Source organism: Schistocerca gregaria, chromosome 1, assembly GCF_023897955.1.
Source record: "Schistocerca gregaria isolate iqSchGreg1 chromosome 1, iqSchGreg1.2, whole genome shotgun sequence".
In the NCBI taxonomy this organism is placed as follows: domain Eukaryota; kingdom Metazoa; phylum Arthropoda; class Insecta; order Orthoptera; family Acrididae; genus Schistocerca; species Schistocerca gregaria.
In genome coordinates this window covers 1,062,790,159-1,062,814,077 of record NC_064920.1, presented here as the reverse complement: position 1 = coordinate 1,062,814,077, position 23,919 = coordinate 1,062,790,159, and the positions used below count along the sequence as shown (strand labels likewise).

At 41.3% G+C, this 23,919-nt stretch overlaps 1 protein-coding gene across 1 annotated transcript in view; it reads left to right on the top strand.

Annotated features, from left to right (window-relative positions):
• The window catches only part of LOC126288157 (microtubule-associated serine/threonine-protein kinase 3-like), a 424,127-nt gene that overhangs the window by 334,195 nt on the left and 66,013 nt on the right, over positions 1 to 23,919 (top strand). The window contains exon 8 of the mRNA XM_049984894.1: positions 12,591 to 12,683. Coding sequence (XP_049840851.1) covers positions 12,591 to 12,683 — 93 coding nt within the window. The remainder of the gene's footprint in view (positions 1 to 12,590; positions 12,684 to 23,919) is intronic.

Genomic DNA, 23,919 nt, shown 5'->3' with positions numbered 1-23,919 from the left:
CGTATGCGCGGATCAATGAGTTCCAAAGAGGGCGCGTTATTGGCATGAGAGGATGTGATGCATCCATCCATGGAACTGCTACTCATGTGGGATGAACTGCTTGGGCACGGCAACGGGTGTGTGCAGAATGGTTCACAGAAATCTATAGACCACGACGAAATGGGTCAGGTCTCACCACCCAGACCATGCCACGAGAAGATCGACACCTTATGCGAAAGGCATTGCAGGACATTTTGCGTCCTCCTTGGCCCTGGCTCAACAGTGGAACACTGTAACACAAATTAGGTTCAAATGATTCAAATGGCTCTGAGCACTATGGGACTTAACATCTGTGGTCATCAGTCCCCTAGAACTTAGAACTACTTAAACCTAACTAAACTAAGGACATCACACACATCCATGCCCGAGGTAGGATTCGAACCTGCGACCGTAGCAGTCGCGCGGTTCCAGACTGCGCGCCTAGAACCACTAGACCACCGCGGCCGGCTAACACATATTAGGAGTGACAGTCCATCGCCGTTCATTACGGCATCGATTTCCGGCGGGTCGTCCACTTCTCTACGTTAGGCGAGTGTGCAGAAACATGCTAGACGGCAATGGTGTATGGAACGACGTCACTGGGAACTGGAATACCATCAGCTAGTGTTTTCGGACGAATACACGTTCTGTTTGTAAATGATGGCCGCGTTTTGGTCCGCCGCAGACAGAGGGAGTGGCATCGCAGTGACTGCATTCACATAAGACATACAGCGCCAACACGGTCTTATGGCGTGGGGTGCTATATGGTACAACCATAAATCGCAGTATGTGCGTGTCCAGGGCACTACGTGAATGACATCTTGCGACCCGTAACCATTTACACATCGTATAAAAGTAATAGACTCAACCAGAGGCTGCGATAACTAATTCTTCAAGGAAGCAAGAACTCAGATAACCTAATGTACCGCATCGTTGCTCATACAGTACTCACTTATCTGCAGAAAATGACCCTTACAGCATCGAGACGCGCAGATTCCGGCGCAGGTTCCCAACACAACACAATCGTGGCTACGGTATACGTGTTCTATATCCGTTTCCAATTTTCACGAAAGTAAGAATGTGGTTGGTGAGTGCGCAGAGTATCTCCAAAATACCACACCATACGTGATAACACAGTGAAAGTAAGAAGAGTAAGCATGCCATTGTGTTTTAGTGTCAGAGAAAGTAGAGATCATTATTATAGTGGAGACAGCAAAATTAAGTTTGTACACAAGGCGTTGAACGTGATACTTCCAAGAAACCCTATAAAAATTTCTTGTCAGAAAATGTGTGCAGTGCGCTCTGTTGTAGTTAAGCGTTAATGTGGTCTCAGAAGGCTGTGTGCTAATGTTACTGATTACCCTATTAGCTACATCATACATATCACGTTCCACACCTTTCACAGTAACACCACTGTCATCTGTCATATTTAGTGGCTGACAGCGATATATAGGATGTAAGCAATAACTTTGACAATGTACCACAGTGATGAAGGTGAAGTCCAGATGAACAATTTTGGATAGGACACCTGCGGTCTACGAAGCCGGGAAACAACTTGAAACTCAAGAAGCTTGTAATAGCCAAGATCGCATTCAGAAATCTGTACTCCTGGTGACTGATTTCAACGGCGAAGACTGTCAATTTCTGATTTTCAAAAAACTTGTTATACGCCCTGTTCCATTATTGCTGTATCACTCCTGCCACGTAGATATCGTATTGGATAGTATGTAGCGCATCCCACACAGATTTTGTTAAAAATAAAAGCAGATTTGTCACAAATAAAAACAACACAATTAAAAAACACCTTGTGTCACTATGAATGGTCACACACAAGGTGATTTTTTTAACTATATTGTTTTTATACAATACAATTCAATTCAATTACAAAGCATCTTGTGTTACTAGGGATGTGCTTTTTTAACTATGTTGTTTGTATTTATGACAAATCTGATTTTATTTTTAACAAAACCTTCGTGGAATGATGTCTACGTGGCTTGTGTGATACAGTCATAATGAAACAGGACGTATAACTACAAGTTTTTTGATAATCAAGTGATGACAGTCTTAACCTTTGAAACCGGTCGTCATAACTAAATAGTAGTGAATGTGATCTGGAATATTAAAAGTTTCTTCAAAGGAAATGTAGATCGTTCCTTCTAATCTCTAATTGTGGGAAATTTCAGTCAACTTCAGACTGGCGTATAAAAGCCAACTAAGTTATAACGTATGCTTGCCGCATGTTAATTTAAATATTCTTACGCTGTCTCATATGATTGGCTTAGTTACCCAGTCCCTTAAAATTATTAATTTAAACATTCCCGTGAGAATAACGAGATAAAATAACGTTTGTAAACGTTATACTGAAACTTATTACATTTACAATTCAATCAAAACTCAACCCATACGAGTGTAGTAGTTCCCTAGGTAGTAGGTCAGACAAACAAAGCTATTTAATTGTTAATTTTATGGTGTGAAACTTAACAATATTTTGAGGTAACACTGACGTTTGTGTATTTTGTGGAAAAAATTGAGGTAAAATTTACAGAATAATCAATCTTACATTTTTTGAGTGCGAGAACAAAGGCTTTTTAATTTTTACGAGAAAAATAAATGAAATCACGCGGCCCATATGCGGTTAGGTGACTATCGTAGTGCAGTTTCTGATTGTTACGGCTCCATACATCACAAGTTTCTTACATCAAGTTTTTCGTCTCGATTTTTAAAGCATTGCACCCAGAATAAAACCCTGCGGCAACCCAATCAGACACCAGTCTTATTCAAACCTCTTATCTTTTTGTCGACAGTGGAGGACAACCTTCTGCTTTCTACTTTACAAATATAAAGAGAACCGTTGTTGAGCTCTTTCCTTAATCTACTGATGTTCTAAGTTGTGCAAAAGTATTGCATGGTCTACAAAATCGAATTATTTTCTCATATCGAGGAAACTACAACACTGGAAGCAAAGAAAGTGGTCGGTAATTGTTTACATTACCTCTCTCACCCTTTTTATATGGTATGTTTCACTAACGATTATTTCAGTCTTTCAGAAAATTGATCACGTCTGAAATATACACTAGGCGCGCAGTCCGGAACCGTGCGACTGCTACGGTCGCAGGTTCGAATCCTGTCTCGGTCATGGGTGTGTGTGATGTCCTTAGGTTAGTTAGGTTTAAGTAGTTCTAAGTTCTAGGGGACTAATGACCACAGCAGTTGAGTCCCATAGTGCTCAGAGCCATTTGAACCATTTTTTGAAATATACATTGCACAGACGACTGAATACAGAACTATTGTAGCATTCAGTAGACTCTGAAGATCGAGGCACTGCTGTATTGTAGTTTGTTCATCTAATTCAGCCACAGACTCAGTCGATTTTAGGAAATGCCATTTTCTGTACATTAACAGAGGAAAGAAGTGTGAAAATTCACGGTAGTAATCCAGAATGAGATTTTCACTCTGCCAGGAAGTTTCAAGGTAGTAAGTACGTCCTCTTCAGGAGTTGGTAGGTTCTCAAAGTCTATGAGGCGTGACAGCGCAACATAATGATAAATTTATGAATTCTGCAGACAGCCTGGGATGATTTCACAATAACGTGACAAACCGGGGATACAAAGACCGACCATGTTCACTTCTACGCAGTTAAATAGTCGGTTTAACGGCCAATTTTTTGCGCTCTTTTGGGAGATTTTCCATGTTCATATTGTCGAATGTTGACTTGGGCTACACTTTAGTCACAGTATGACATCTTAGGCAATTTATAACACTTGTAAAAAGCATTTGATGATGGCACTTTTAAGCCTAAATCATTATCGTGTAAATGTAACACTGTAAATAAACTTTTGTATTTCGCCTGAAAGGCGGCGCGTGGGTCTGCTCCTGAAAATTGAAGGTTTGGCCGAATGTAGGAAGTGAGTAGGAGCAGGTGAGGTAGAACTCTCGGCACTGCAGTGTGAATTAAAATTACCTTTACTCTAGCAAGAATATGAATACATAACTTTGCACTGAGGTGAGCACGTAGGTGCGAGGCCGTACATCAAGTTACTAAGTTACAAGTAGTGGTTCGTCCACTGTGAAATAGAAACAGTGTTGCAGGGTCGTCTCCTCTGAAGAAAATGGGGTGAACCTGGAGCGGAGCTCGTAGATCTCCACAACGCCGGCTGGGGGGCGCTGTCGTCAGTGTCTGTCGTAGTGCCAACTTAAGGACTTCACAGCAAACTTAAACACAGCGAAAGCCTTGCAGACAGACAAAAACTACGCGAGGCGAAATGTAGTGTGAGGAGTGGTACGCGATAGGCGTTCAATGAATTCGAAAGTAAAGTCCTGTGTACTGACTCGGCAGAAAATCCTAAGAAATTTTGGTCTTATGTCAAAGCGGTAGGTGAATCAAAACAAAATGTCCAGACACTCTGTGACCAAAATTGTACTGAAGCAGAGGATGACAAAGGCCGAAATATTAAATGTCTTTTTCCAAAGCTGTTTCACAGAGGAAGAATGCACTGTAGTTCCTTCTCTAGATTGTCGGACAAATGACAAAATGGTAGATATCGAAGTAGACGACAGAGGGATAGAGACACAATTAAAATCGCTCAAAAGAGGAGAGGCTGCTGGACCTGATGGGATACCAGTACGATTTTACACAGAGTACGCGAAGGAACTTGCCCCCCTTCTTGCAGCGGTGTACCGTAGGTCTCTAGAAGAGCGTAGGGTTCCAAAGGATTGGAAAAGGGCACAGGTCATCCCCGTTTTCAAGAAGGGACGTCGAAAAGATGTGCAGAACTATAGACCAACCGGGTGATCAAAAAGTTAGTATAAATTTGAAAACTTAATAAACCACGGAATAACGTGATAGAGAGGTAAAAATTGACACACTTGCTTGGAACGACAGTCGGTTTTATTAGAACAAAAAAAGTATTGCTAGATGGGTGAAAGATTTCTTGCGCGCGTCGTTTGGTGATGATCGTGTGCTTAGCCGCCACTTTCGTCACGCTTGGTCTCCCAGGTCCCCAGACCTCAGTCCGTGCGGTTATTGGCTTTGGGGTTACCTGAAGGCGCAAGTGTATCGTGGTCGACCGACATCTCTAGGGATGCTGAAAGACAACATCCGACGCCAGTGCCTCACCATAACTCCGGACATGCTTTACAGTGCTGTTCACAACATTATCCCTCGACTACAGCTATTGTTGAGGAATGATGGTGGACATATTGAGCATTTCCTGTAAAGAACGTCATCTTTGCTTTGTCTTACTTTGTTATGCTAATTATTGCTATTCTGATCAGATGAAGCTCCATCTGCCGGACATTTTTTGTACTTTTTATTTTTTTGGTTTTAATAAAACCCCATGTCATTCGAAGCGTGTGTCTCAATTTGTACTTCTCTATCTACATTATTCCGTGATTTATTCAGTTTTCAAATTTATACTGACTTTTTGATCACCCAATATATCTCTAACGTCGATCAGTTGTAGAATTTTGTAACACGTATTATGTTCGAGTATAATGACTTCTGGAGACTAGGAATCTACTCTGTAGGAATCAGCATGGGTTTCGAAAAAGACAATCGCATGAAACCCAGCTCGCGCTATTCGTCCTTGAGTCTCTGAGGGCCTTAGACACGGGTTCCCAGGTAGATGCCGATTTTCTTTACTTCTGCAAGGCGTTTTATACAGTTCCCATAGTCTTTAATGAACAAAGTGAGAGCATATTCACTATCAGACCAATTGTATGATTGGATTGAAGAGTTCCTAGATAACAGAACGCAGCATGTCATTGTCAATGGAGAGAAGTGACCTTGTGGATAACATGAGACGTTCACTGAGGCTTTTTGCGGATGATGCTGTGGCATATCGAGAGGTTGTGACAAGGGAAAATTGTACTGAAATGCAGGAGGATCTGCAACGAATTGACGCATGGTGCAGGGAATGGCAACTGAATCTCAATATAAACAAGTGCAATGTGCTGCGAATACATAGAAAGCAAGATCCTTTATCATTTAGCTACAATATAGCAGGTCAGAAACTGGAAGCAGTTAATTCCATAAATTATCTGGGAGTAGGCATTAGAAGTGATTTTAAGTGGAAAGTGGAATGACTATATAAAATTAATCGTCGGTAAAGCAGATGCCAGACTGAGATTCTTTGGGAGAATCTATATCTACATCCATACTCAGCAAGCCACCTGACACTGTGTGGCAGAGGGTACCCTGAGTACCTCTATCGGTTATCCCTTCTATTCCAGTCTCGTATTGTTCGTGGAAAGAAACATTGTCGGTATGCCTCTGTGTGAGCTCTAATCTCTCTGATTTTATCCCCATGGTCTCTTCGCGAGATATACGTAGGAGGCAGCAATCTACTGCTTGACTTATCGGTGAAGGTATGTTCTCGAAACTTCAACAAAAGCCCGTACCGAGCTACTGAGCGTCTCTCTTGCAGAGTCTTACACTGGAGTTTATCATCTCCTTAACGCTTTCGCTATTACTAAATGATCCTGCAACGAAGCGCGCTGCTCTCCGTTGGATCTTCTCTATCTCTTCTATCAACCCTATCTGGTACGGATCCCACACTTGTGAGCAATACTCAAGCAATGGGCGAACAAGTGTACTATAACCTACTTCCTTTGTTTTCGGACTGCATTTCCTTAGGATTCTCCCAAAGAATCTCAGTCTGGCATCTGCTTTACCGACGATTAATTTTATATGATCATTCCACTTTAAATCACTCCTAATGCCTACTCCGAGATAATTTATGGAATTAACTGCTTCCAGTTGCTGACCTGCTATATTGTAGCTAAATGATAAAGGATCTTTCTTTCTATGTGTTCGCAGCACATTACACTTGTCTGCATTGAGATTCAATTGCTATTCCCTGCACCATGCGTCAATTCGTTGCAGATCCTCCTGCATTTCAGTACAATTTTCCATTGTCACAACCTCTCGATATGCCACAGCATCATCCGCAAAAAGCCTCAGTGAACCTCCCATGTTATCCACAAGGTCATTTATGTATATTGTGAATAGCAACGATCCTACGACACTCCCCTGCGGCACACCCGAAATCACTGTTACTTCGGAAGACTTCCCTCCATTAAGAATGACATGCTGCGTTCTGTTATCTAGGAACTCTTCAATCCAATCACACAATTGGTCTGATAGTCAATATGCTCTTACTTTGTTCATTAAACGACAGTGGGGAACTGAATCAAACGCCTTGCCTTTTCTATTTTGTATCCATCCGTGTATACACAGGTATAATGTAGACAATATCGTGTAATAAATTGGTCTAGTTCGTAATTGATTGCCTTAAACCTTAAATCGTGTGTTGAGTATGACACCGGGGCTGCATGATAGAAGATTTTAACGTTATTCGTATATGAATAAAAGAGTATTATCAAAAAGAATGTTTTCTAACTCGTTGGACACGCTGGAATTAACGTTACGAGGATGTGACATCAGATCGTCAAATCAGAAATATGGCATCAATCACTTGCGATGCACTAAGATCTGTGTACTTCCTGTCAGACGTAATTCTTGGGTCACATGTTCTCAAAAGCACCGAATCAGTTCAGTTATATCAACAGCAATTGTAGAGTCTTGCACACTCTTCGAAAAATTTTTGAGGGCGTCCATGACTGCTGTTCTCTCTCGGCTCGATGGTGATGGGTGTCCCAGTCTAGAGGACGTGGAATGGCGTCCGTCGATCACAACACCAATCTGTAACTATATAAAAAAAACCTCCTCGCATGTTTTGGTTATTTTCAGATACTGTATCTCGAAAATGATATCATTGTCTTGATGGAGCAGCACGCCACAGTGTGCGCGCCGCCCTTGCATGTAATGAAAGCGATTGTGTTCGTTGTCTGTCGATCTTCTTCACTTATAAATGTAGCGACTGCGCCACTCTATAACGTTATTCCTCCATTGACCTGAAATAACCAAAAGTCCCTTGCGCGTTCGCGACAGACCCTTCAGTTCACGCGAACTTGTTGACTATAGTTCTTATGCCCGGTTTGAGAATGGTTATTCAAACGTTAAAAAAAAGTGTCTTGAATCATCATGCCATCACCCAAGCCGATGCCACATTATGAATTTTGTGAAGATATTAATTTGTTAATTATTATTCCGACGTCAAGGCGTCGCTACGTCGCGTTTTCAACAACTACACGACGTAATTCCAGGAATAACATACTCTTGAGCAACCTTCTAAATGCGTCGTAGTTTTAGTGTAAAGTTATTACTGTTCACAGTTGAATTGTCACTAAATCACTTAGCACTTTCATGTTATCAGAATAATCAGTTAATTTCACGAATACACTTTAAATGTCCTTTAAAGGTTCAGATGGCTCTGAGCACTATTGGCCTTAAGATCTGAGGTCATGAGTCCTACAGAACTTAGAACTACTTAAACCTAACTAACCTAAGGACATCACACACATCCATGCCCGAGGCAGGATTCGAACCTGCGACCGTAGCGCTATCTTAAATGATATAGGCGACACGGAGAATTAAAGTTGAAATAAGGTTTATTGTTCTTCGTAATTATTGTCTGTCCCTATGATGAGCACACACACCGATATATCATTCAAGGAATTGCGTATGTTAACATCAGTAATTGTGACCTTGACGTTAACTTCTGACAACACGACGAAATTGTAATTTCTTCGTGTCTGCGTTTAGTTGTGGCCTACTGAAATCTAATAATCGCGTTTATGTCGGCGATCAGTCTCTTTCTGTGTCCTTTAATGTTCGTGACTATTAAGTACCACGAAGGCTAAGTCCCATCACAAAACGGTAATCACTCGATTCACTTTTCTGTCACATACATCAAAATCCCACTATTTGTCTAACGGTAAAGATGATCCTACATTATTCCGGCTTCTGACTAATATTTCCAGTCGATATCGTAAAACTTTAAACTTCCAATCAGTTTTAAAACAATCTAGCTGCGTTTAGCAAGGGTATAACTGTTGCAGAATACAAGACAGAAGTGAAGTTAACTTCACCATTGCCGAGTTACATTGCAGTCACAGCGAGTTTACAGCTCCGTGCGACTACATCTCTCTTCTAGGATAATTGTTATTTTTAGTTAGATTAGATTAGATTAGATTAGTACTTGTTCCATAGATCATGAATACGACACTTCGTAATGATGTGGAACGTGTCAGGTTAATAAAAGGTGTCTATACAAGATATTATATTACCCAAAATATTACATGACACTTAATATTTTTGGTGTGGTTTGGGGTAACTACCCACTTACTGTATCCAAAAATTCATGTAATGAGTAGAAGGAGCATTCAGAAATTCTTTTAAATTCCTTTTAAATGCTATATGGCTATCTGTCAGACTATTGATGCTATTAGGTAAGTGATCAAAGACTTTTGTAGCAGCATAATTTACCACCTTCTGAGCCAAAGTTAGGTTTAACCTTGAGTAGTGAAGATCATCCTTTCTCCTAGTGTTGTAGCCCACTTACTGTATCTAAAAATTCATGTAATGAGTAGAAGGAGCATTCAGAAATTCTTTTAAATTCCTTTTAAATGCTATATGGCTGTCTATCAGACTATTGATGCTACTAGGTACGTGATCAAAGACTTTTGTGGCAGCATAATTTACCCCCTTCTGAGCCAAAGTTGGGTTTAACCTTGAGTAGTGAAGATCATCCTTTCTCCTAGTGTTGTAGCCATGTACGCCGCTATTACTTTTGAATTCGTTCTTATTGTTAATACCAAATTTCATAAGTGAAGATATATATATATATATATATATATATATATATATATATATATATATATATATATATATAGTGAGGCTACAGTGAAGAACTCTAGCTTTTTAAATAAGTGTCTACAGGATGATCTTGGATGAGCTCCAGCAATTATTATGATTTCACGCTTTTGTGCAATGAACTCTCTTTTACTCAGTGCTGAGTTACCCCAGAATACGATGCCATATGAAAGCAGAGAATGAAAATAGGTGTGGTAAGCTAATTTACTGAGATGTATGTTGCCAAAATTTGCAATGACCCTGAACTCAAACGTTTCAGCAGATCCTCAGTGTGTTTTTTCCAGTGCAACCCCATATCAATGCATACACCTAGAAATTTTAATATTCTACCTTAACTACCGATTTCTGATCGAAGTCTATATTTATTAATGGTGTCATTCCATTTACTGTGTGTAACTGTATATACTATGTGTTGTCGAAGATTAATGAGAGCCCATTTGCAGAGAACGACTTAATGATTTTCTGAAAAACATCGGTTATAATTTCACCAGTTAATACTTGTCTATTGGGTGTGGTAGCTATACTTGTATCGTCGGCAAAAGCACCAGCTTTGCATCTTCGTGAATATAGAGTGGCAAGTCATTAATATGTGTTAAGAAAAGCAGAGGACTCAAGACCGAACCTTGCGGCACCCCATTCTTGGTTGTTCCCCAGTTTGAGCAATCACCAGTTTTGGCTTATTATGTCAACTGCTTATTTCAACTTTCTGCACTCTTCACGTCGATTTATGGTCTGGGCTTTAACGTTCGTATATAATGATTTTTGAATTCTTCCTTTAAAGTTTCTGTTTTGAATCGTATGGTATTCTTTCATGTAGTCCTTCCTTTACGGTCGTTGTTGTTGATGATGTTGTTGTGGTCTTCAGTCCTGAGACTGGTTTGATGCTGCTCTCCATGGTACTCTATCCTGTGCAAGCTTCTTCGTCTCCCAGTACCTACTGCAGCCTACATCCTTCTGAATCTGTATACTGTATTCATCTCTTGGTGTCCCTCTACGATTTTTACCCTCCGCACTGCCCTCCAATACTAAACTGGTGATCCCTTGATGCCTCAGAACATGTCCTACCAACCGGTATCTTCTTCTGGTCAAGTTGTGCGACAAACTTCTATTCTCCCCAATCGTATTCAATACTTCCTCATTAGTTATGTGATCTACCCATCTAATCTTCAGCATTCTTCTGTAGCACCACATTTCGAAAGCTTCTATTCTCTTCTTGTCCTAACTATTTATCGTCCATGTTTTGCTTCCATACATGGCTACACTCCATACAAATACTTTCAGAAATGGCTTCCTGACATTTAAATTTATACTCGATGTTAACAAATTTCTCTTCTTCAGAAACTCTTTCCCTGAAATTCCCAGTCTACATTTTATATCCTCTCTACTTCGACCATCATCAGTTATTTTGCTCCCCAAATAGCAAAACTCCTTTACTGCTTTAAGTGTCTCGTTTCCTAATCTAATTCCCTCAGCATCACCCGACTTAATTCGACTACATTCTATTATCCTCGTTTTGCTTTTGTTGAAGTTCATCTTATGTCCTCCTTTCAAGACACTGTCATTCCATTCAACTGCTCTTCTAAGTCCTTTGCTGTCTCTGACAGAATTACAATGTCATCGGGGAACCTCAAAGTTTTTATTTCTTCACCATGGATTTTAGTACCTACTCCGAATTTTTTCCTTCACTGCTTGCTCAATATACAGATTGAATAACATTGGGGAGAGACTACAACCCTGTCTCACTCCCTTCCCAACCACTGCTTCCCTTTCATGCCCCTCGACTCTTATAACTGCCTTCTGGTTTCTGTACAAATTGTAAATAGACTTTCGCTCCCTGTATTTTACCCCTGCCACCCTTAGAATTTGAAAGAGAGTATTCCAGTCAACATTGTCAAAGGCTTTTTCTAAGTCTACAAATGCTAGAAACGTAGGTTTGCCTTTCCGTAAACTTTCTTCTAAGTTAAGGCGTAAGGTCAATATTGCCTCACGTGTTCCAGTATTTCTACGGAATCCAAACTGATATTCCCCGAGTTCGGCTTCTACTAGTTTTTCCATTCGTCTGTAAAGAATTCGTGTTAGTATTTTGCAGCTGTGGCTTATTAAACTGATTGTTCGGTAATTTTCACATCTGTCAACACCTGCTTTCTTTGGGATTGGAATTATTATATTCTTCTTGAAGTCTGAGGGTATTTCGCCTGTTTCATACATCTTGCTCACCAGATGGTAGAGTTTTGTCAGGACTGGCTCTCCCAAGGCCGTAAGTAGTTCCAATGGAATGTTGTCTACTCCAGGGGCCCTGTTTCGACTCAGGTCTTTCAGTGCTCTGTCAAACTCTTCACGCAATATCGTATCTCCCATTTCGTCTTCATCTAAATCCTCTTCCACTTCCATAATATAGTCCTCAAGTACACCGCCCTTGTATAGACCCTCTATATACTCCTTCCACCTTTCTGTTTTCCCTTCTTTGCTTAGAACTGGGTTTCCATCTGAGCTCTTGATGTTCATACAGGTGGTTCTCTTATCTCCAAAGGTCTCTTTAATTTTCCTGTAGGCAGTATCTATCTTACCCCTAGCGAGATAAGCCTCTACATCCTTACATTTGTCCTCTATGGTAAGTATTGGTATCTATATAACATTCCTGTTAATCAAACTGAGAAGAGTTTAAATTTTGTTGTCAGAAGCTGCCGTCACTGTCAGGATGAGTAATTTTGCTATTTCTTTTGCAACAGAAGGGTGGTCGTTATGGGTTCTATATTCGGGGTGTTACACCAGGTCGTGTCCGCGTGTTGTGTTCCAGGAGGCGGCAGCAGTAGCAGTAGCAGCACCAGCAGCGCCTCTACCGGCATCACCGTCAAGTCAGCCGACGGCAGCCCCTCGCACAGCGCCGCTGGTGAGTCCTCTCACTCATTCCCACCTCTCCTGACTTCGGCGCTACCTCGTAATTTCGATGTGAATTTATAGCAGCCCGGGATGTTTACCCTACAAGTGTTTACCAGTACTTGTTAAGACTTTGGATGAACTTCAGCGCGTGTGAAACCAGTTGCTCTACTTGACAACTCCATCACAACTATATGGCGTCGTTCGTGATGCGTGCTGAAGGAGTCCTGCACCGCGCTGTAGCCTCTGGGTAGGCACTTGTGCCGCACTGTAAACTTCCCACGCTGCTGCCACCTGTTCCTTCCTGCTACAAGCCAAACAAAACTGCTTCACTGTTGTCGATGCGCCAGGGATCTAATTCTTTATCCGGCGAGTTGAGGAACATCATTTTGGAGCCTTGCAGGAAGCAGATACTGCTGCAAGTGTTCATTGTACCAAACCCGCGAGCCTTATCTGATGTCCTGGCGGGTAAGGACGATTCATTTGCAACACCTATTAGCGCATATTAGGCTTTTCTTAAGCCAAGCATAGTCACACTCTGAATTTATTCCCAGTACACGCTGAATGAATGCTTTTCTATACATTTATGGACTAGTTTGCCAAGACATTTTATGGTGTCAGAGCACATTATGAAGGAAGGAAAATATGTTAAATATCCCAAAAAATGTTCAAATGTGTGTGAAATCTTATGGGACTTAACTGCTAAGGTTATCAGTCCCTAAGCTTACACACTACTTAACCTATGCCTGAAGGGGGACTCGAACCTCCGCAGGGACCAGCCGCAAAGTCCACTACTACAGCCCTATAGACCGCTCGGCTAATCCCGCGCGACAATATCCCAGGAAAGACGATTTCATTAGAGCACGAATTTTGATTGTAGGATGAGCACAAGAGGACAAATATGGTAACAAGAGGTCCTGTGTAGTGGCAGCCAACTATACTAGTGGCACTAAACGAAGAAAAGCAGTTTCAGTAGATATGTTAGGTATTCAACCAAATAACTATGATTCAAAAAAAAATTGGGCTACAGTGATTAACTTCTGGAATTTTAGGTGCAGTGACGCACCTCGTGAACCATACAGCCATCATTCCCCTCCCTACCCATAAAAATCACAAGCTTCGACTTTTCAAAAATTGTGATAAAATTTGGAATGAGAAATCGTTTTTTACAAAATAACGTTCTGAAATCCTGGTTTTTAAAACATAATTTCCTGTAAGCAAAATAATAAAGCCACAAGAATGCTGGCAGTGGTAAACAAAAGACAGTCGACACGGAGTTTACCAATATCTTTCGAATACATGTGTACTACTTTAAAGCTCTGGTACCGACTTGCTCCACTGATTTAAAAAAATTCCGGAACGCCATTCCAGCTGTTTCTGTGAAAACTAACATGGTGGCGCCTGTGGGGGAGCGTAATCTCTTCTTTCTAACTGTTATGCCGAGACTTGCACTCCAGAGTCTCGAGGACATTAGCTAGTTGGGACTTCCGTTGTCGTTGATTTTCCCGAGCGACTGAAGGTGCATCGACCACATGTATGTAGCAACGCGAAAGCCAGAAAGCAAAGGAAGAGTAGTCGATAGAGGTGGCTCGATGTGAACTACCGTTCGGCGATCTGAGATCCGTAAGAGGCAGGATTTATAGAGAATATCAAACTAACAACGGTTAATTTCGTCACTGTTTCGTTTAGTCTTAATAAGAGTGTTAAAGAAATCGTCGGAAAACTACACTACAATACAGACGTTTCGTACCATGAAACTCTGAGAGCTTAAGTCCCAAGACGAGTAAAGAAACACACATTCTGCAAAATATATTCATCGTATAATGACGGAGTTAAGCCATGCCTCCCAACTTTGGTTTCCATAAAAGCTTCAATAACAGTCTGACATGGAGAGAGAGATGCTGGTATTTAGAGTACACAAAAGATTTCTGCCCGCTTAGCAAAAACGAAGATGTCTTCCTTTAAATTTTTTTGTGAACAATAAATTTGGCTTAAGAACAGTTCATGATTTTAAGTATTTTTTTAACGTAGCGAAAATGAAGATTCCCCTCGAGCTTCGTTAGCTTGGCTTTTGGCTTTCATGGGCAGAGTCCCGCTTAGGCACACAGATTTAATCTGCCAGCAAGTTTCAGTCTCCACTCTGCACTTTATGATCTTTATTTCACTACGATATTTATTTAAAATTATTAGGTGCAATAAAATGAAAAAGAGACAGTTGGATAAAAGTAAGCAAGCTATTATTTCAGAAGTAATCGCCATAACTGTTAATAGTTTCATCTGACTTTGAGAAAAGACCGTCAGTGCCTTCATGGAAAAATATTTCCTGTTTTCTATGGAACCAGGCATGTACGTCTTTGTCCGAAGCAAATAGACGACCACGAATATCAATCCTGAGGTCTCCAAAACTATGGAAATCGTATGGGGAAGGCTTGGGATTGTATGCAAGAGATGTGTAAGGGCTTCCCAACGAAACTTCTGCAAGGTAATCGAAACAACCTCCACGACATGGGCACGGGAATTATCCTGCAACAGAACGATTCAGTCCGTCGACATTCCTGCGCGTTTCGATTTGATGGCGCGCTTCAATTTTTGTAAAGTGTTCACGTACCGCTTTGCGTTAACTGAAGCGCTCCATCAAGTCCAAACGTCAAGGTATGTTGACGGATTTCACCATTCTCTTGCAGGATAATGCCCGCCTACGTGTTGCCAAAGTTATTGATTATGCTCGCTGCAAAAGTTTCGCCAGGAAACCCTTACACATTTTCCATTCAGTTCCGATCCCTCACCATGTGATTTCCATATTTTTGGGAGTCCCGAAGAAAGACATTCGGGGCCGCTTCGGACGGTGTTGTTTTTTTTATTTTTTTATTTATTTATTTATTTTTTTTATATTCCAATCTCTGCCGCTCACGGATCTTTTACCCTCTACAGATCCCTCTAGTACCCTGGTGGTCAATCCCTCATGCCTTAAGACAAGTCCTATCCTCCTGTCTGTTCTCCTTGTTAATGTTTTCCGTATTTTCTCTTCTTCGTCGATTCTGCGGAGAACATCCTCATTCCTTGTCTGTCCACCTGATTCTCAAGAGTCTTCTGTAGCCTCACATCTCAAACACTTCGATTCTCTTCTGTTCCTGTTTTCCCACTGCCCACGATTTATTAGCATACAATGCCGTGCTCCAAACGTGAAATCTGAGAAATTCCTTCGTCAGTTTAAAGCCTATGTTTGGTACCAGTAGACTTCTCTTGGCCAGGAATTCCCTCTTTCCTTGTACTGGTTTCCTTTTTATGTCCTTCTCGCTTCATCCGTCATGGGTTACTTTGCTTGCAAGGTCGTAGAATTCGGTGACGTCGTCTGCTTCATGACCACCAATTGTGTTGTTACGTTTCTCGCTGTTCTGATTTCTGCTACCTTTCGTTACTTTTGTTTTTCCGGTTTGCCCTCAATCCATGTTCTACACTCATTAGTCTGTTCATTCCATTCAACACATCCTGTAATTATTCTTCACTTTCATTTAGGAAAGCAATTTTATCAGCGACTCTTATCATTGTTATCCTTATACCACGGATTTTAATCACCGCCTGCAACCTTTCCTTTAATTCCGTCATTGTTTGTGCTGTATGCCAACCGCAAACATTTTTCCATGAAGGCAAATCCATTTTGTCTCACAGTGAGATAGAAGTATTAACAGTTTTGGCGATTACTTTTGAAAAAAATCAACTGTTTATTGACTTTTTCCATCTGTGTCGTTTTAATTTGACAGTCTGTTATAAAATCGGCCTAATATTCTTATAAACCTACTTGGAAAGTAAACGTAATAAAAGTACTGTTACATAAGCAGTAACTGATTTAATAATAATAGGTTCCGTAGGAATTAGACATGCCGGTTTGACACGAGTCAGATGTTTTCTTTGTAGACCGTAATTCTGTCACGTAATGGAACTGCTTGCGTCACCCATCGCCCGAATTAAGTAATAGGACCGCTGTTGTTCACCATATACACACATGATTTGGCAGACAGTGTGGGCAGCAATCTGCGGTTTGCTGATTATGCTGCGGATGAGCAGGAAGAACAAACCTACAACATTCTGTACAGTATTACTAGTGTCTTACTGGACACAGTTAAGCCATTTAAATATCTGGCCGTCCCCTTGAAAAGTGATATGAAATGTAACGAGCGTTTGACGGCTGTGGTAGGGAAGACGAACGGTCGATTTCGTTTTATAAGGAGAATTTTAGGAAAAAGTGGTTCACCTGTAAAGGAGACCGCATGTACGAGGGCTGTCCAGAAATTAAGTTCCCATTGATCGCGAAGTGGAAACCACAGTGAAAATCAGAAATGTTTCATTTGTAACAGTTAGCTACACCTTCCAGCTACTTCTCTACGTAGTCGCCGTTCTGGCTTAGACATCTGTCGTAGCGTTGTACCAACTTTCCAATACCCTCATCATAGAAGACAGCCGCCAGTGCTTTCTGCCAATTCTCTACGCTGGCCTACAGCTCGTTGTCTGTGCCAAAATGTTGTCTTCATAGCCAGCGGTCCATGTAGGCAGAGATGCTCATAGGGAGAGAATTACGGGCTGTATTGTGGGTAATCAAACTTTCCCAATTGAAAACGATGCAGGAGCATCTTCATTCCCCCTACAGAATGCGGCTGAGAATTGTCTTGAAGAAGAAACCGCACGACAGTTATGTAATGTTGGTTGCATAGCTTCAGGCGAAATTTCTCACCAGGCCCTCGTACTCGGCGGGAGACACTATTTTCTAGGCATCTTTACGCGCTCTCTGTGAGCTCAGAAATGAGAAGAGTGACGTGTTGCTATCTAGGGTCATACTGGAGACTTCGCCCAACACATCTGCGCAAAGCTTCATTGGATTTTCATGGTCGTTTCCATTTCGCGACCGATGGGAACTTACTTTCTGGACACCCCTCGCAGTACGTTGGTGCGACCTATTCTTGAGTACTGCTCGAGTGTTTGGGATCTGTGCCAGGTCGGATTGAAGGAAGACATTAAAGCATTTCAGAGGCGGGCTGCTAGATTTGTTACGAGTAGGTTCGAACATTACGTAAGTGTAATGGTGGTGCTTCGGTAACTCAAATGGGAAACGCTGGAAAGCAGGCGAGATTGTATTCGAGAAGCACTACTGAGAAAATTTAGAAAAACAGCCTTTGAAGCGGACTCCCGAACGACTGTACTGACGCCAAAGTACATCGCGCGTAAGGGCCGCGAAGATAAGCTACAATATATTAGTGCTCATAAGCAGACATATACAATGTGGTCCATTGATCGTGACCGGGCCAAATATCTCACGAAATAAGCGTCAAACGAAAAAACTACAAAGAACGAAACTTGTCTAGCCTGATGGGGGAAACCAGATGGCGCTATGGTTGGCCCGCTAGATGGTGCTGCCATAGGTCACACCGATGTCAACTGCGTTTTTTTGGTTTTTTTTAAATAGGAACCCCCATTTTTATAACATATTCGTGGAGTACGCAAAGAAATATGAATGTTTTAGTTGGACCACTGTTTTCGCTTTGTGATAGATGGCGCTGTAATAGTCACAAACATACGGCTCACAATTTTAGACGAACAGTTGGTAACAGGTAAGTTTTTTAATTTAAAATACAGAACGTAGGTACGTTAGAACATTTTATTTCGGATGTTCCAATGTGATACATGTACCTTAGTGAACTTATCATTTCTGAGAACGCATGCTGTTATAGCGTGACTATCTATAAATACCACATTAATGCAATAAATGCTCAAAATGATCTCCGTCAATCTCAATGCATTTGGCAATACGTGTAACGACATTCCTCTCAACAGCGAGTAGTTCGCCTTCAGTAATGTTCACACATGCATTGACAATGCGCTGACGCATCTTTTTAGTTGTTGGCGGTGGATCACGACAGCAAATATCCTTCAACTTTCCCCACACAAAGAATTCCGGGGACGTCAGATCCGGTGAACGTGCGGGCCTTGGTATGGTGCTTCGGCGACCAATCCACCTGTCATGAAATATGCTACTCAATACCGCTTCAGCCGCACACGAGCTATGTGCCGGACATCCGTCATGTTGGAAGTACATGGCCATTCTGTTATGCAGTGAAACATCTTATAGTAACATCGGTAGAACATTACGTAGGAAATGAGCATGCATTGCACCATTTAGATTGCCATCGATAAAATGGGGTCCAATTATCCTTCCTCCCATAATGCCACACCATACATTAACCCGACAGGGTCGCTGATGTTCCACTTGTCGCAGCCATCGTGGATTTTCCATTGCCCAATAGTGCATATTATGCCGGTTTACGTTACCGCTGTTGATGAATGACGCTTCGTTGCTAAATAGAACGCGTGCAAAAAATCTGTCATTGTTCCGTAATTTCTCTTGTGCCCAGTGGCAGACTTTACACGACTTTCAAAGGTGTCGCCATGCAATTCCTGGTGCATAGAAATATGGTACGGGTGGAATCGATGTTGATGTAGCATTCTCAAGACCGACGTTTTTTTGAGATTCTCGATTCTCGCGCAGTTTGTCTGCTACTGATGTGCGGATTAACCGCGACAGGAACTAAAACACCTACTTGGGCATCATCATTTGTTGCAGGTCGTGGTTGACATTTCACACGAGGCTGAACACTTCCTGTTTCCTTAAATAACGTAACTATCCGGCGAACGGTTCGGACACTTGTATGATGTCGTCCAGGATACCGAGCAGCATATATAGCACACGCCCGTTGTGCATTTTGATCACAATAGCCATACATCAACACGATATCGACCTTTTTCGCAATTGGTAAACGGTCCGTTTTAACACGGGTAATGTATCGCGAAGCAAATACCTTCCGCACTGGCGGAATGTTACGTGATGCCACGTACTTGTAAGTTTGTGCCTATTACAGCGCCATTTATCACAAAGCGAAAAAAGTGGCCTAACTAAAACATTCATATTTCTTTATGTACTACACGAATATGGAATAAAAACTGGGGGTTTCTATTTAAAAAAACGCTGTTGATATCCGTTTGACCTATGGCAGCGCCATCTATCGGGCCAGCCATAGCGCCATCTGGTTTCCCCCTTCAAGCTAGACGAATTTCGTTCTTTGTAGTTTTTTCGTTTGATGTTTATTTCGTGAGATATTTGGCCCGGTCACTATCAATGGACCACCCTGTAGATAGTCGTTTTTCCCTCGCTCTATTTGCGAGCGGAAGAGGATGGGGAAAGGACTAGTAGTGGTACAGAGTGCCCTCCGCCACGCACCGTACGGTGGCTTGCGGAGTATCTCTGTAGATGTAGACGTTGGTGTAGGGTGGAACTGTGTGTTCCTTCGAGCACACGCAGGGAAAGAACATTTGAGAAGAGTCTGTACCAGCAGTAAAACGACAGGCCATTAGGAGAAGACGTGGTTGTCAGCTTCGCCTCTTCTCCCACATGGCCACGCCCCCGTGATGTCACCTGTTGCATGCACAGTGGCGGGGAGCCGGCGCGCGTCTTCGTCTCACAGCCAGTCCGCGCCGAGCCGGGGGTCTGTACGGCGCTCCACGCGTCGCGCTGCAGACGGCGACACAACGCGACTCCGGTACGCACAATCTCTCCTCTCGTGTACTCCACTCATGTGGGCACGCACCCCAGTGGCTTGACTTACTATGCAAACCGCGGTCACACTTTTAATATCCGGTATGCACAGGGTATACTAACAGGGACAGTACTTTCTTTGTTACCTTTGACAAAGAGTCTTTAAATGGTACTTTTACCATGTTTGGCACAGTAACACGTTGTTGTCTCTGTCGTTATTTTCTTTTTATTATTAGTCCTCCTTACGCGTTTCCTTTTAACAGAATCTTCAGATCAAATCTGTGACACAGAGGCTTAACATTTATAAAATAATTGAAAAGCAACGATCGCTTCAGTCGTTTATTAGATGATCGGTTTCAGCACTCTGAAGGTGCCATTATCAGATCTGTGATCAACATAACAGGTTTGAGGGAGGGCTTACATGAGTTAACTACATACATTACAATTATTACAGAACCACATACCTGAAACGTGGATTAACGTTTATAAAACCATATGGACATCATGGCATATGAGGCAGACAATCTGATAAAATCATTGTCAAATCCAGTAAAAAATAATAAAAAACTGCTCCCATGGTCGTTCTTTCCGTAAAAAGCCTATGCAGGTTTTCGTAGTTGATTCGTACCTTGTTCATAACGAATGTATAGATTGCAAGACACTTTATAGCAAGTGAATATGTTCTTTTTTTAGCGCTTACAGTACCTACGACCATAGTGCCTAGACAGGTAAAGCCCAGAGTACATGTTTTAATCGCTCGTCACATTGTACCTAAATCGTGTTATGGACAGCTTTCTGTGCGCATATTCCTGACGGCCTTGTATGAATAAAGGTAAATTATAATATGTAGTTTTGTAAGGCGCTAAAGGACAATGTTTGTGCCTCAGATGCTTTTACTTTGTAATTGATGTACTTTATAGTGATTGTAGTACGTACATCTACATCTACATCCACATTCATACTCCGCAAGCCACCTGACGGTGTGTGGCGGAGGGTACCCCGAGTACCTTTTTTCGGTTCTCCCTTCTATTCCAGTCTCGTATTCCTCGTGGAAAGAAGGATTATCTGTATGATTCTGTGTGGGCTCTAATCTCTCTGATTTTATCCTCATGGTCTCTTCGCGAGATATACGTAGGAGGGAGCAATATACTGCTTGACTCTTCGGTCAAATGTGGGCTTTCCATGGGTATGTGACAAGGAGTTATAGTAAAGTTGTGTTTTAGTAGTAACGATTGGTTATACCGTGGGACTGTGCATGCGCTGCTTGGACAGCGCTATCTGGTGGCAGGTTGTGAACCGCTAGAATCACAGCAGGTAAGCCTACGCGGAATAGGGCAGTAGTGATGCTGACTTGTGTTAGGCGAGCAGTGGTAGTTTCATCTGGTGACTTCAGTTTTATATTTTATGGAAAGAACGACCATGAGAGCAGTTTTTTATTTTTTTTTATTGATTGTGACAATGATTTTATCAGAGGTCTGCGTCATATGCCACGATGTCCATATGGTTTTATAAATGTTAATCCACGTTTCACGTAATTATTGTAATGTATATAGATAACTCATGTAAGCCCTCCCTCAAACCTGTTATGTTATACTTTCACAGATCTGGTGATGGCACCTTCAGAGTGCTGAAACCGGTCGTCTAATAAACGAGTGAAGCGATCGTTGCTTTTCAGTTATTTTAAAAACAGAGTGATCGCCCCACGACACACCATGTTTCACCGCAAAAGATTAACATTTAAAAAGTTGGAACCAACGTTTATATAAACAATGTGTAGAATAATTGTGGTGACACATTAACTGATTACATAGTGTGTAGTCAGAGTTCGAAACATCGAAGGCCAAACTGGCTCTCGTTGTGCGCCGCATTACAAAGTAAACGTGTTCAACGGCCAGGTGGCTGTAGTGAACGGCATTTATCAAATATAATTTTCCCTTTCAATTTTTAATGTTAAATAATTATTCTGCTCTTTAAATTTCTAATTACAGCATAAACTTAACATTTTAAAATCGTTTTACAGTGGACGATATTGTGCATCTAAAGATGCGCTTCCTGAATCACGCGACACTACCTTTACAGCATTTGCGTCTTTAAAAAGTTATACTGTAAATGCACCGTCATGTGATTAGAGCCGCATTTCTTTCGATGCATAATAACGTCCACTATAAAATAATTTTAAAATGCTATGTTTATGCTGTAATTACTATATTTGAGCAGGGAAGTAATTATTTCCAACTGAAAATTAAAATGGGAAATTATATTCGATATACGCCGTTTACTACAGCCATCTGAAGGCCAAAAACGTTTCTTTTGTAAAACGCCGCGCGGCGGGAGTCAACTATGCATCCATGAGGTATGTGATCCACTTATGTGTCACCACAATTATTCTAAACATTTTTTATATAAGACTTTGTTCTATCCTGTTAAATGTATGTTCTTTGTGCCACAGACCTGATTCGTAGATGCTGTTAAAGCGAAACGCGTAATCAAGAGTAATAACAAAAAGAATATAACGACCAAGTCAAGAAAGTGTTGTTAAAGGACAATACTGTTTAAAGGATGTCATTTTCCCCTTGTGGGTGTAGAAGTCTTACTCTAATTTCTCATTTACGTCATTTTCAAGTAATTGGAAACCTACGCACGAAAGGCAATGTACAATAGAACATATCAGGAAAATATAACGGAAAGTAAAGAATAGTGTGAACAACAAATTCGGTAGTCTGCAAAAATGCATATACTTAAAAATAATCTATAGAATTCCGCGACACAGATATAACTTACAAGGTTTTATTCACAGCTGCCATTTTTTCATCAGCTGAGGCGTATATCTTTTCAGATAATATACAGTCCTCAGCTGCACAATTGGAACACTTATTTTACTTAATCTGTTTCGGCAGTTCAATCAGTCATCTTTTGTTATCAAAACTAGGCACATTTGTCTGACGGAGCTATCCATGATCCTTATTTGTATAAAGCAAGCTTATTTTCAGCCTGCCATTAGTTGCTTTTTTTCCTTGTTTGGGCTGTTTCTGGAAACATGGCTCCTCTTCAGATCATATCTTGTAAGTACAGAATAAGCTGCCTCGATGCAACTGATAGTTCCAATAGGGCAGCTTACTGAGTACGTACGAGATACAATCCGAAGAGGGGCGATATTGACCGAAACCGGTCACCGAAAGAAAAAACAGGGATCAACAGACAGAAAATAGGGCTATCTTGTAATTTGTCATCTTTGGAAGGAAATTTAGCAAAATATAAATAATATGGTCGTATGTGTATGTGAAGCACAGGAAATGTGATACAAAAACATACCAAATATTGCCTTAGTAGGCGCTACCACGTACGTCAATGAAGCACAACTCCACGGCACATCGAAAAATGTACATAGTGTATGCGATAATTATAACCACACATTGATAACTCAGAGACATTTATTACTCTTACGTGCAGAATCAAGTTTGTGATTAATTCACTCTTTTGTTATCAGTTTATCGTTATAATTATAGCATGCACTATATCCATTTTGCCATATGTCGCGGAGTTGTGCTTCACTGACGCTTGCTAGCCCAATATTGAATTAGCTTTTGTAATATGCTTCTTGTACTTTACATAGATGTATGGCCATATTCTAGTGATTTATGTTTTCCTAAATTTTGTATACTTTAGA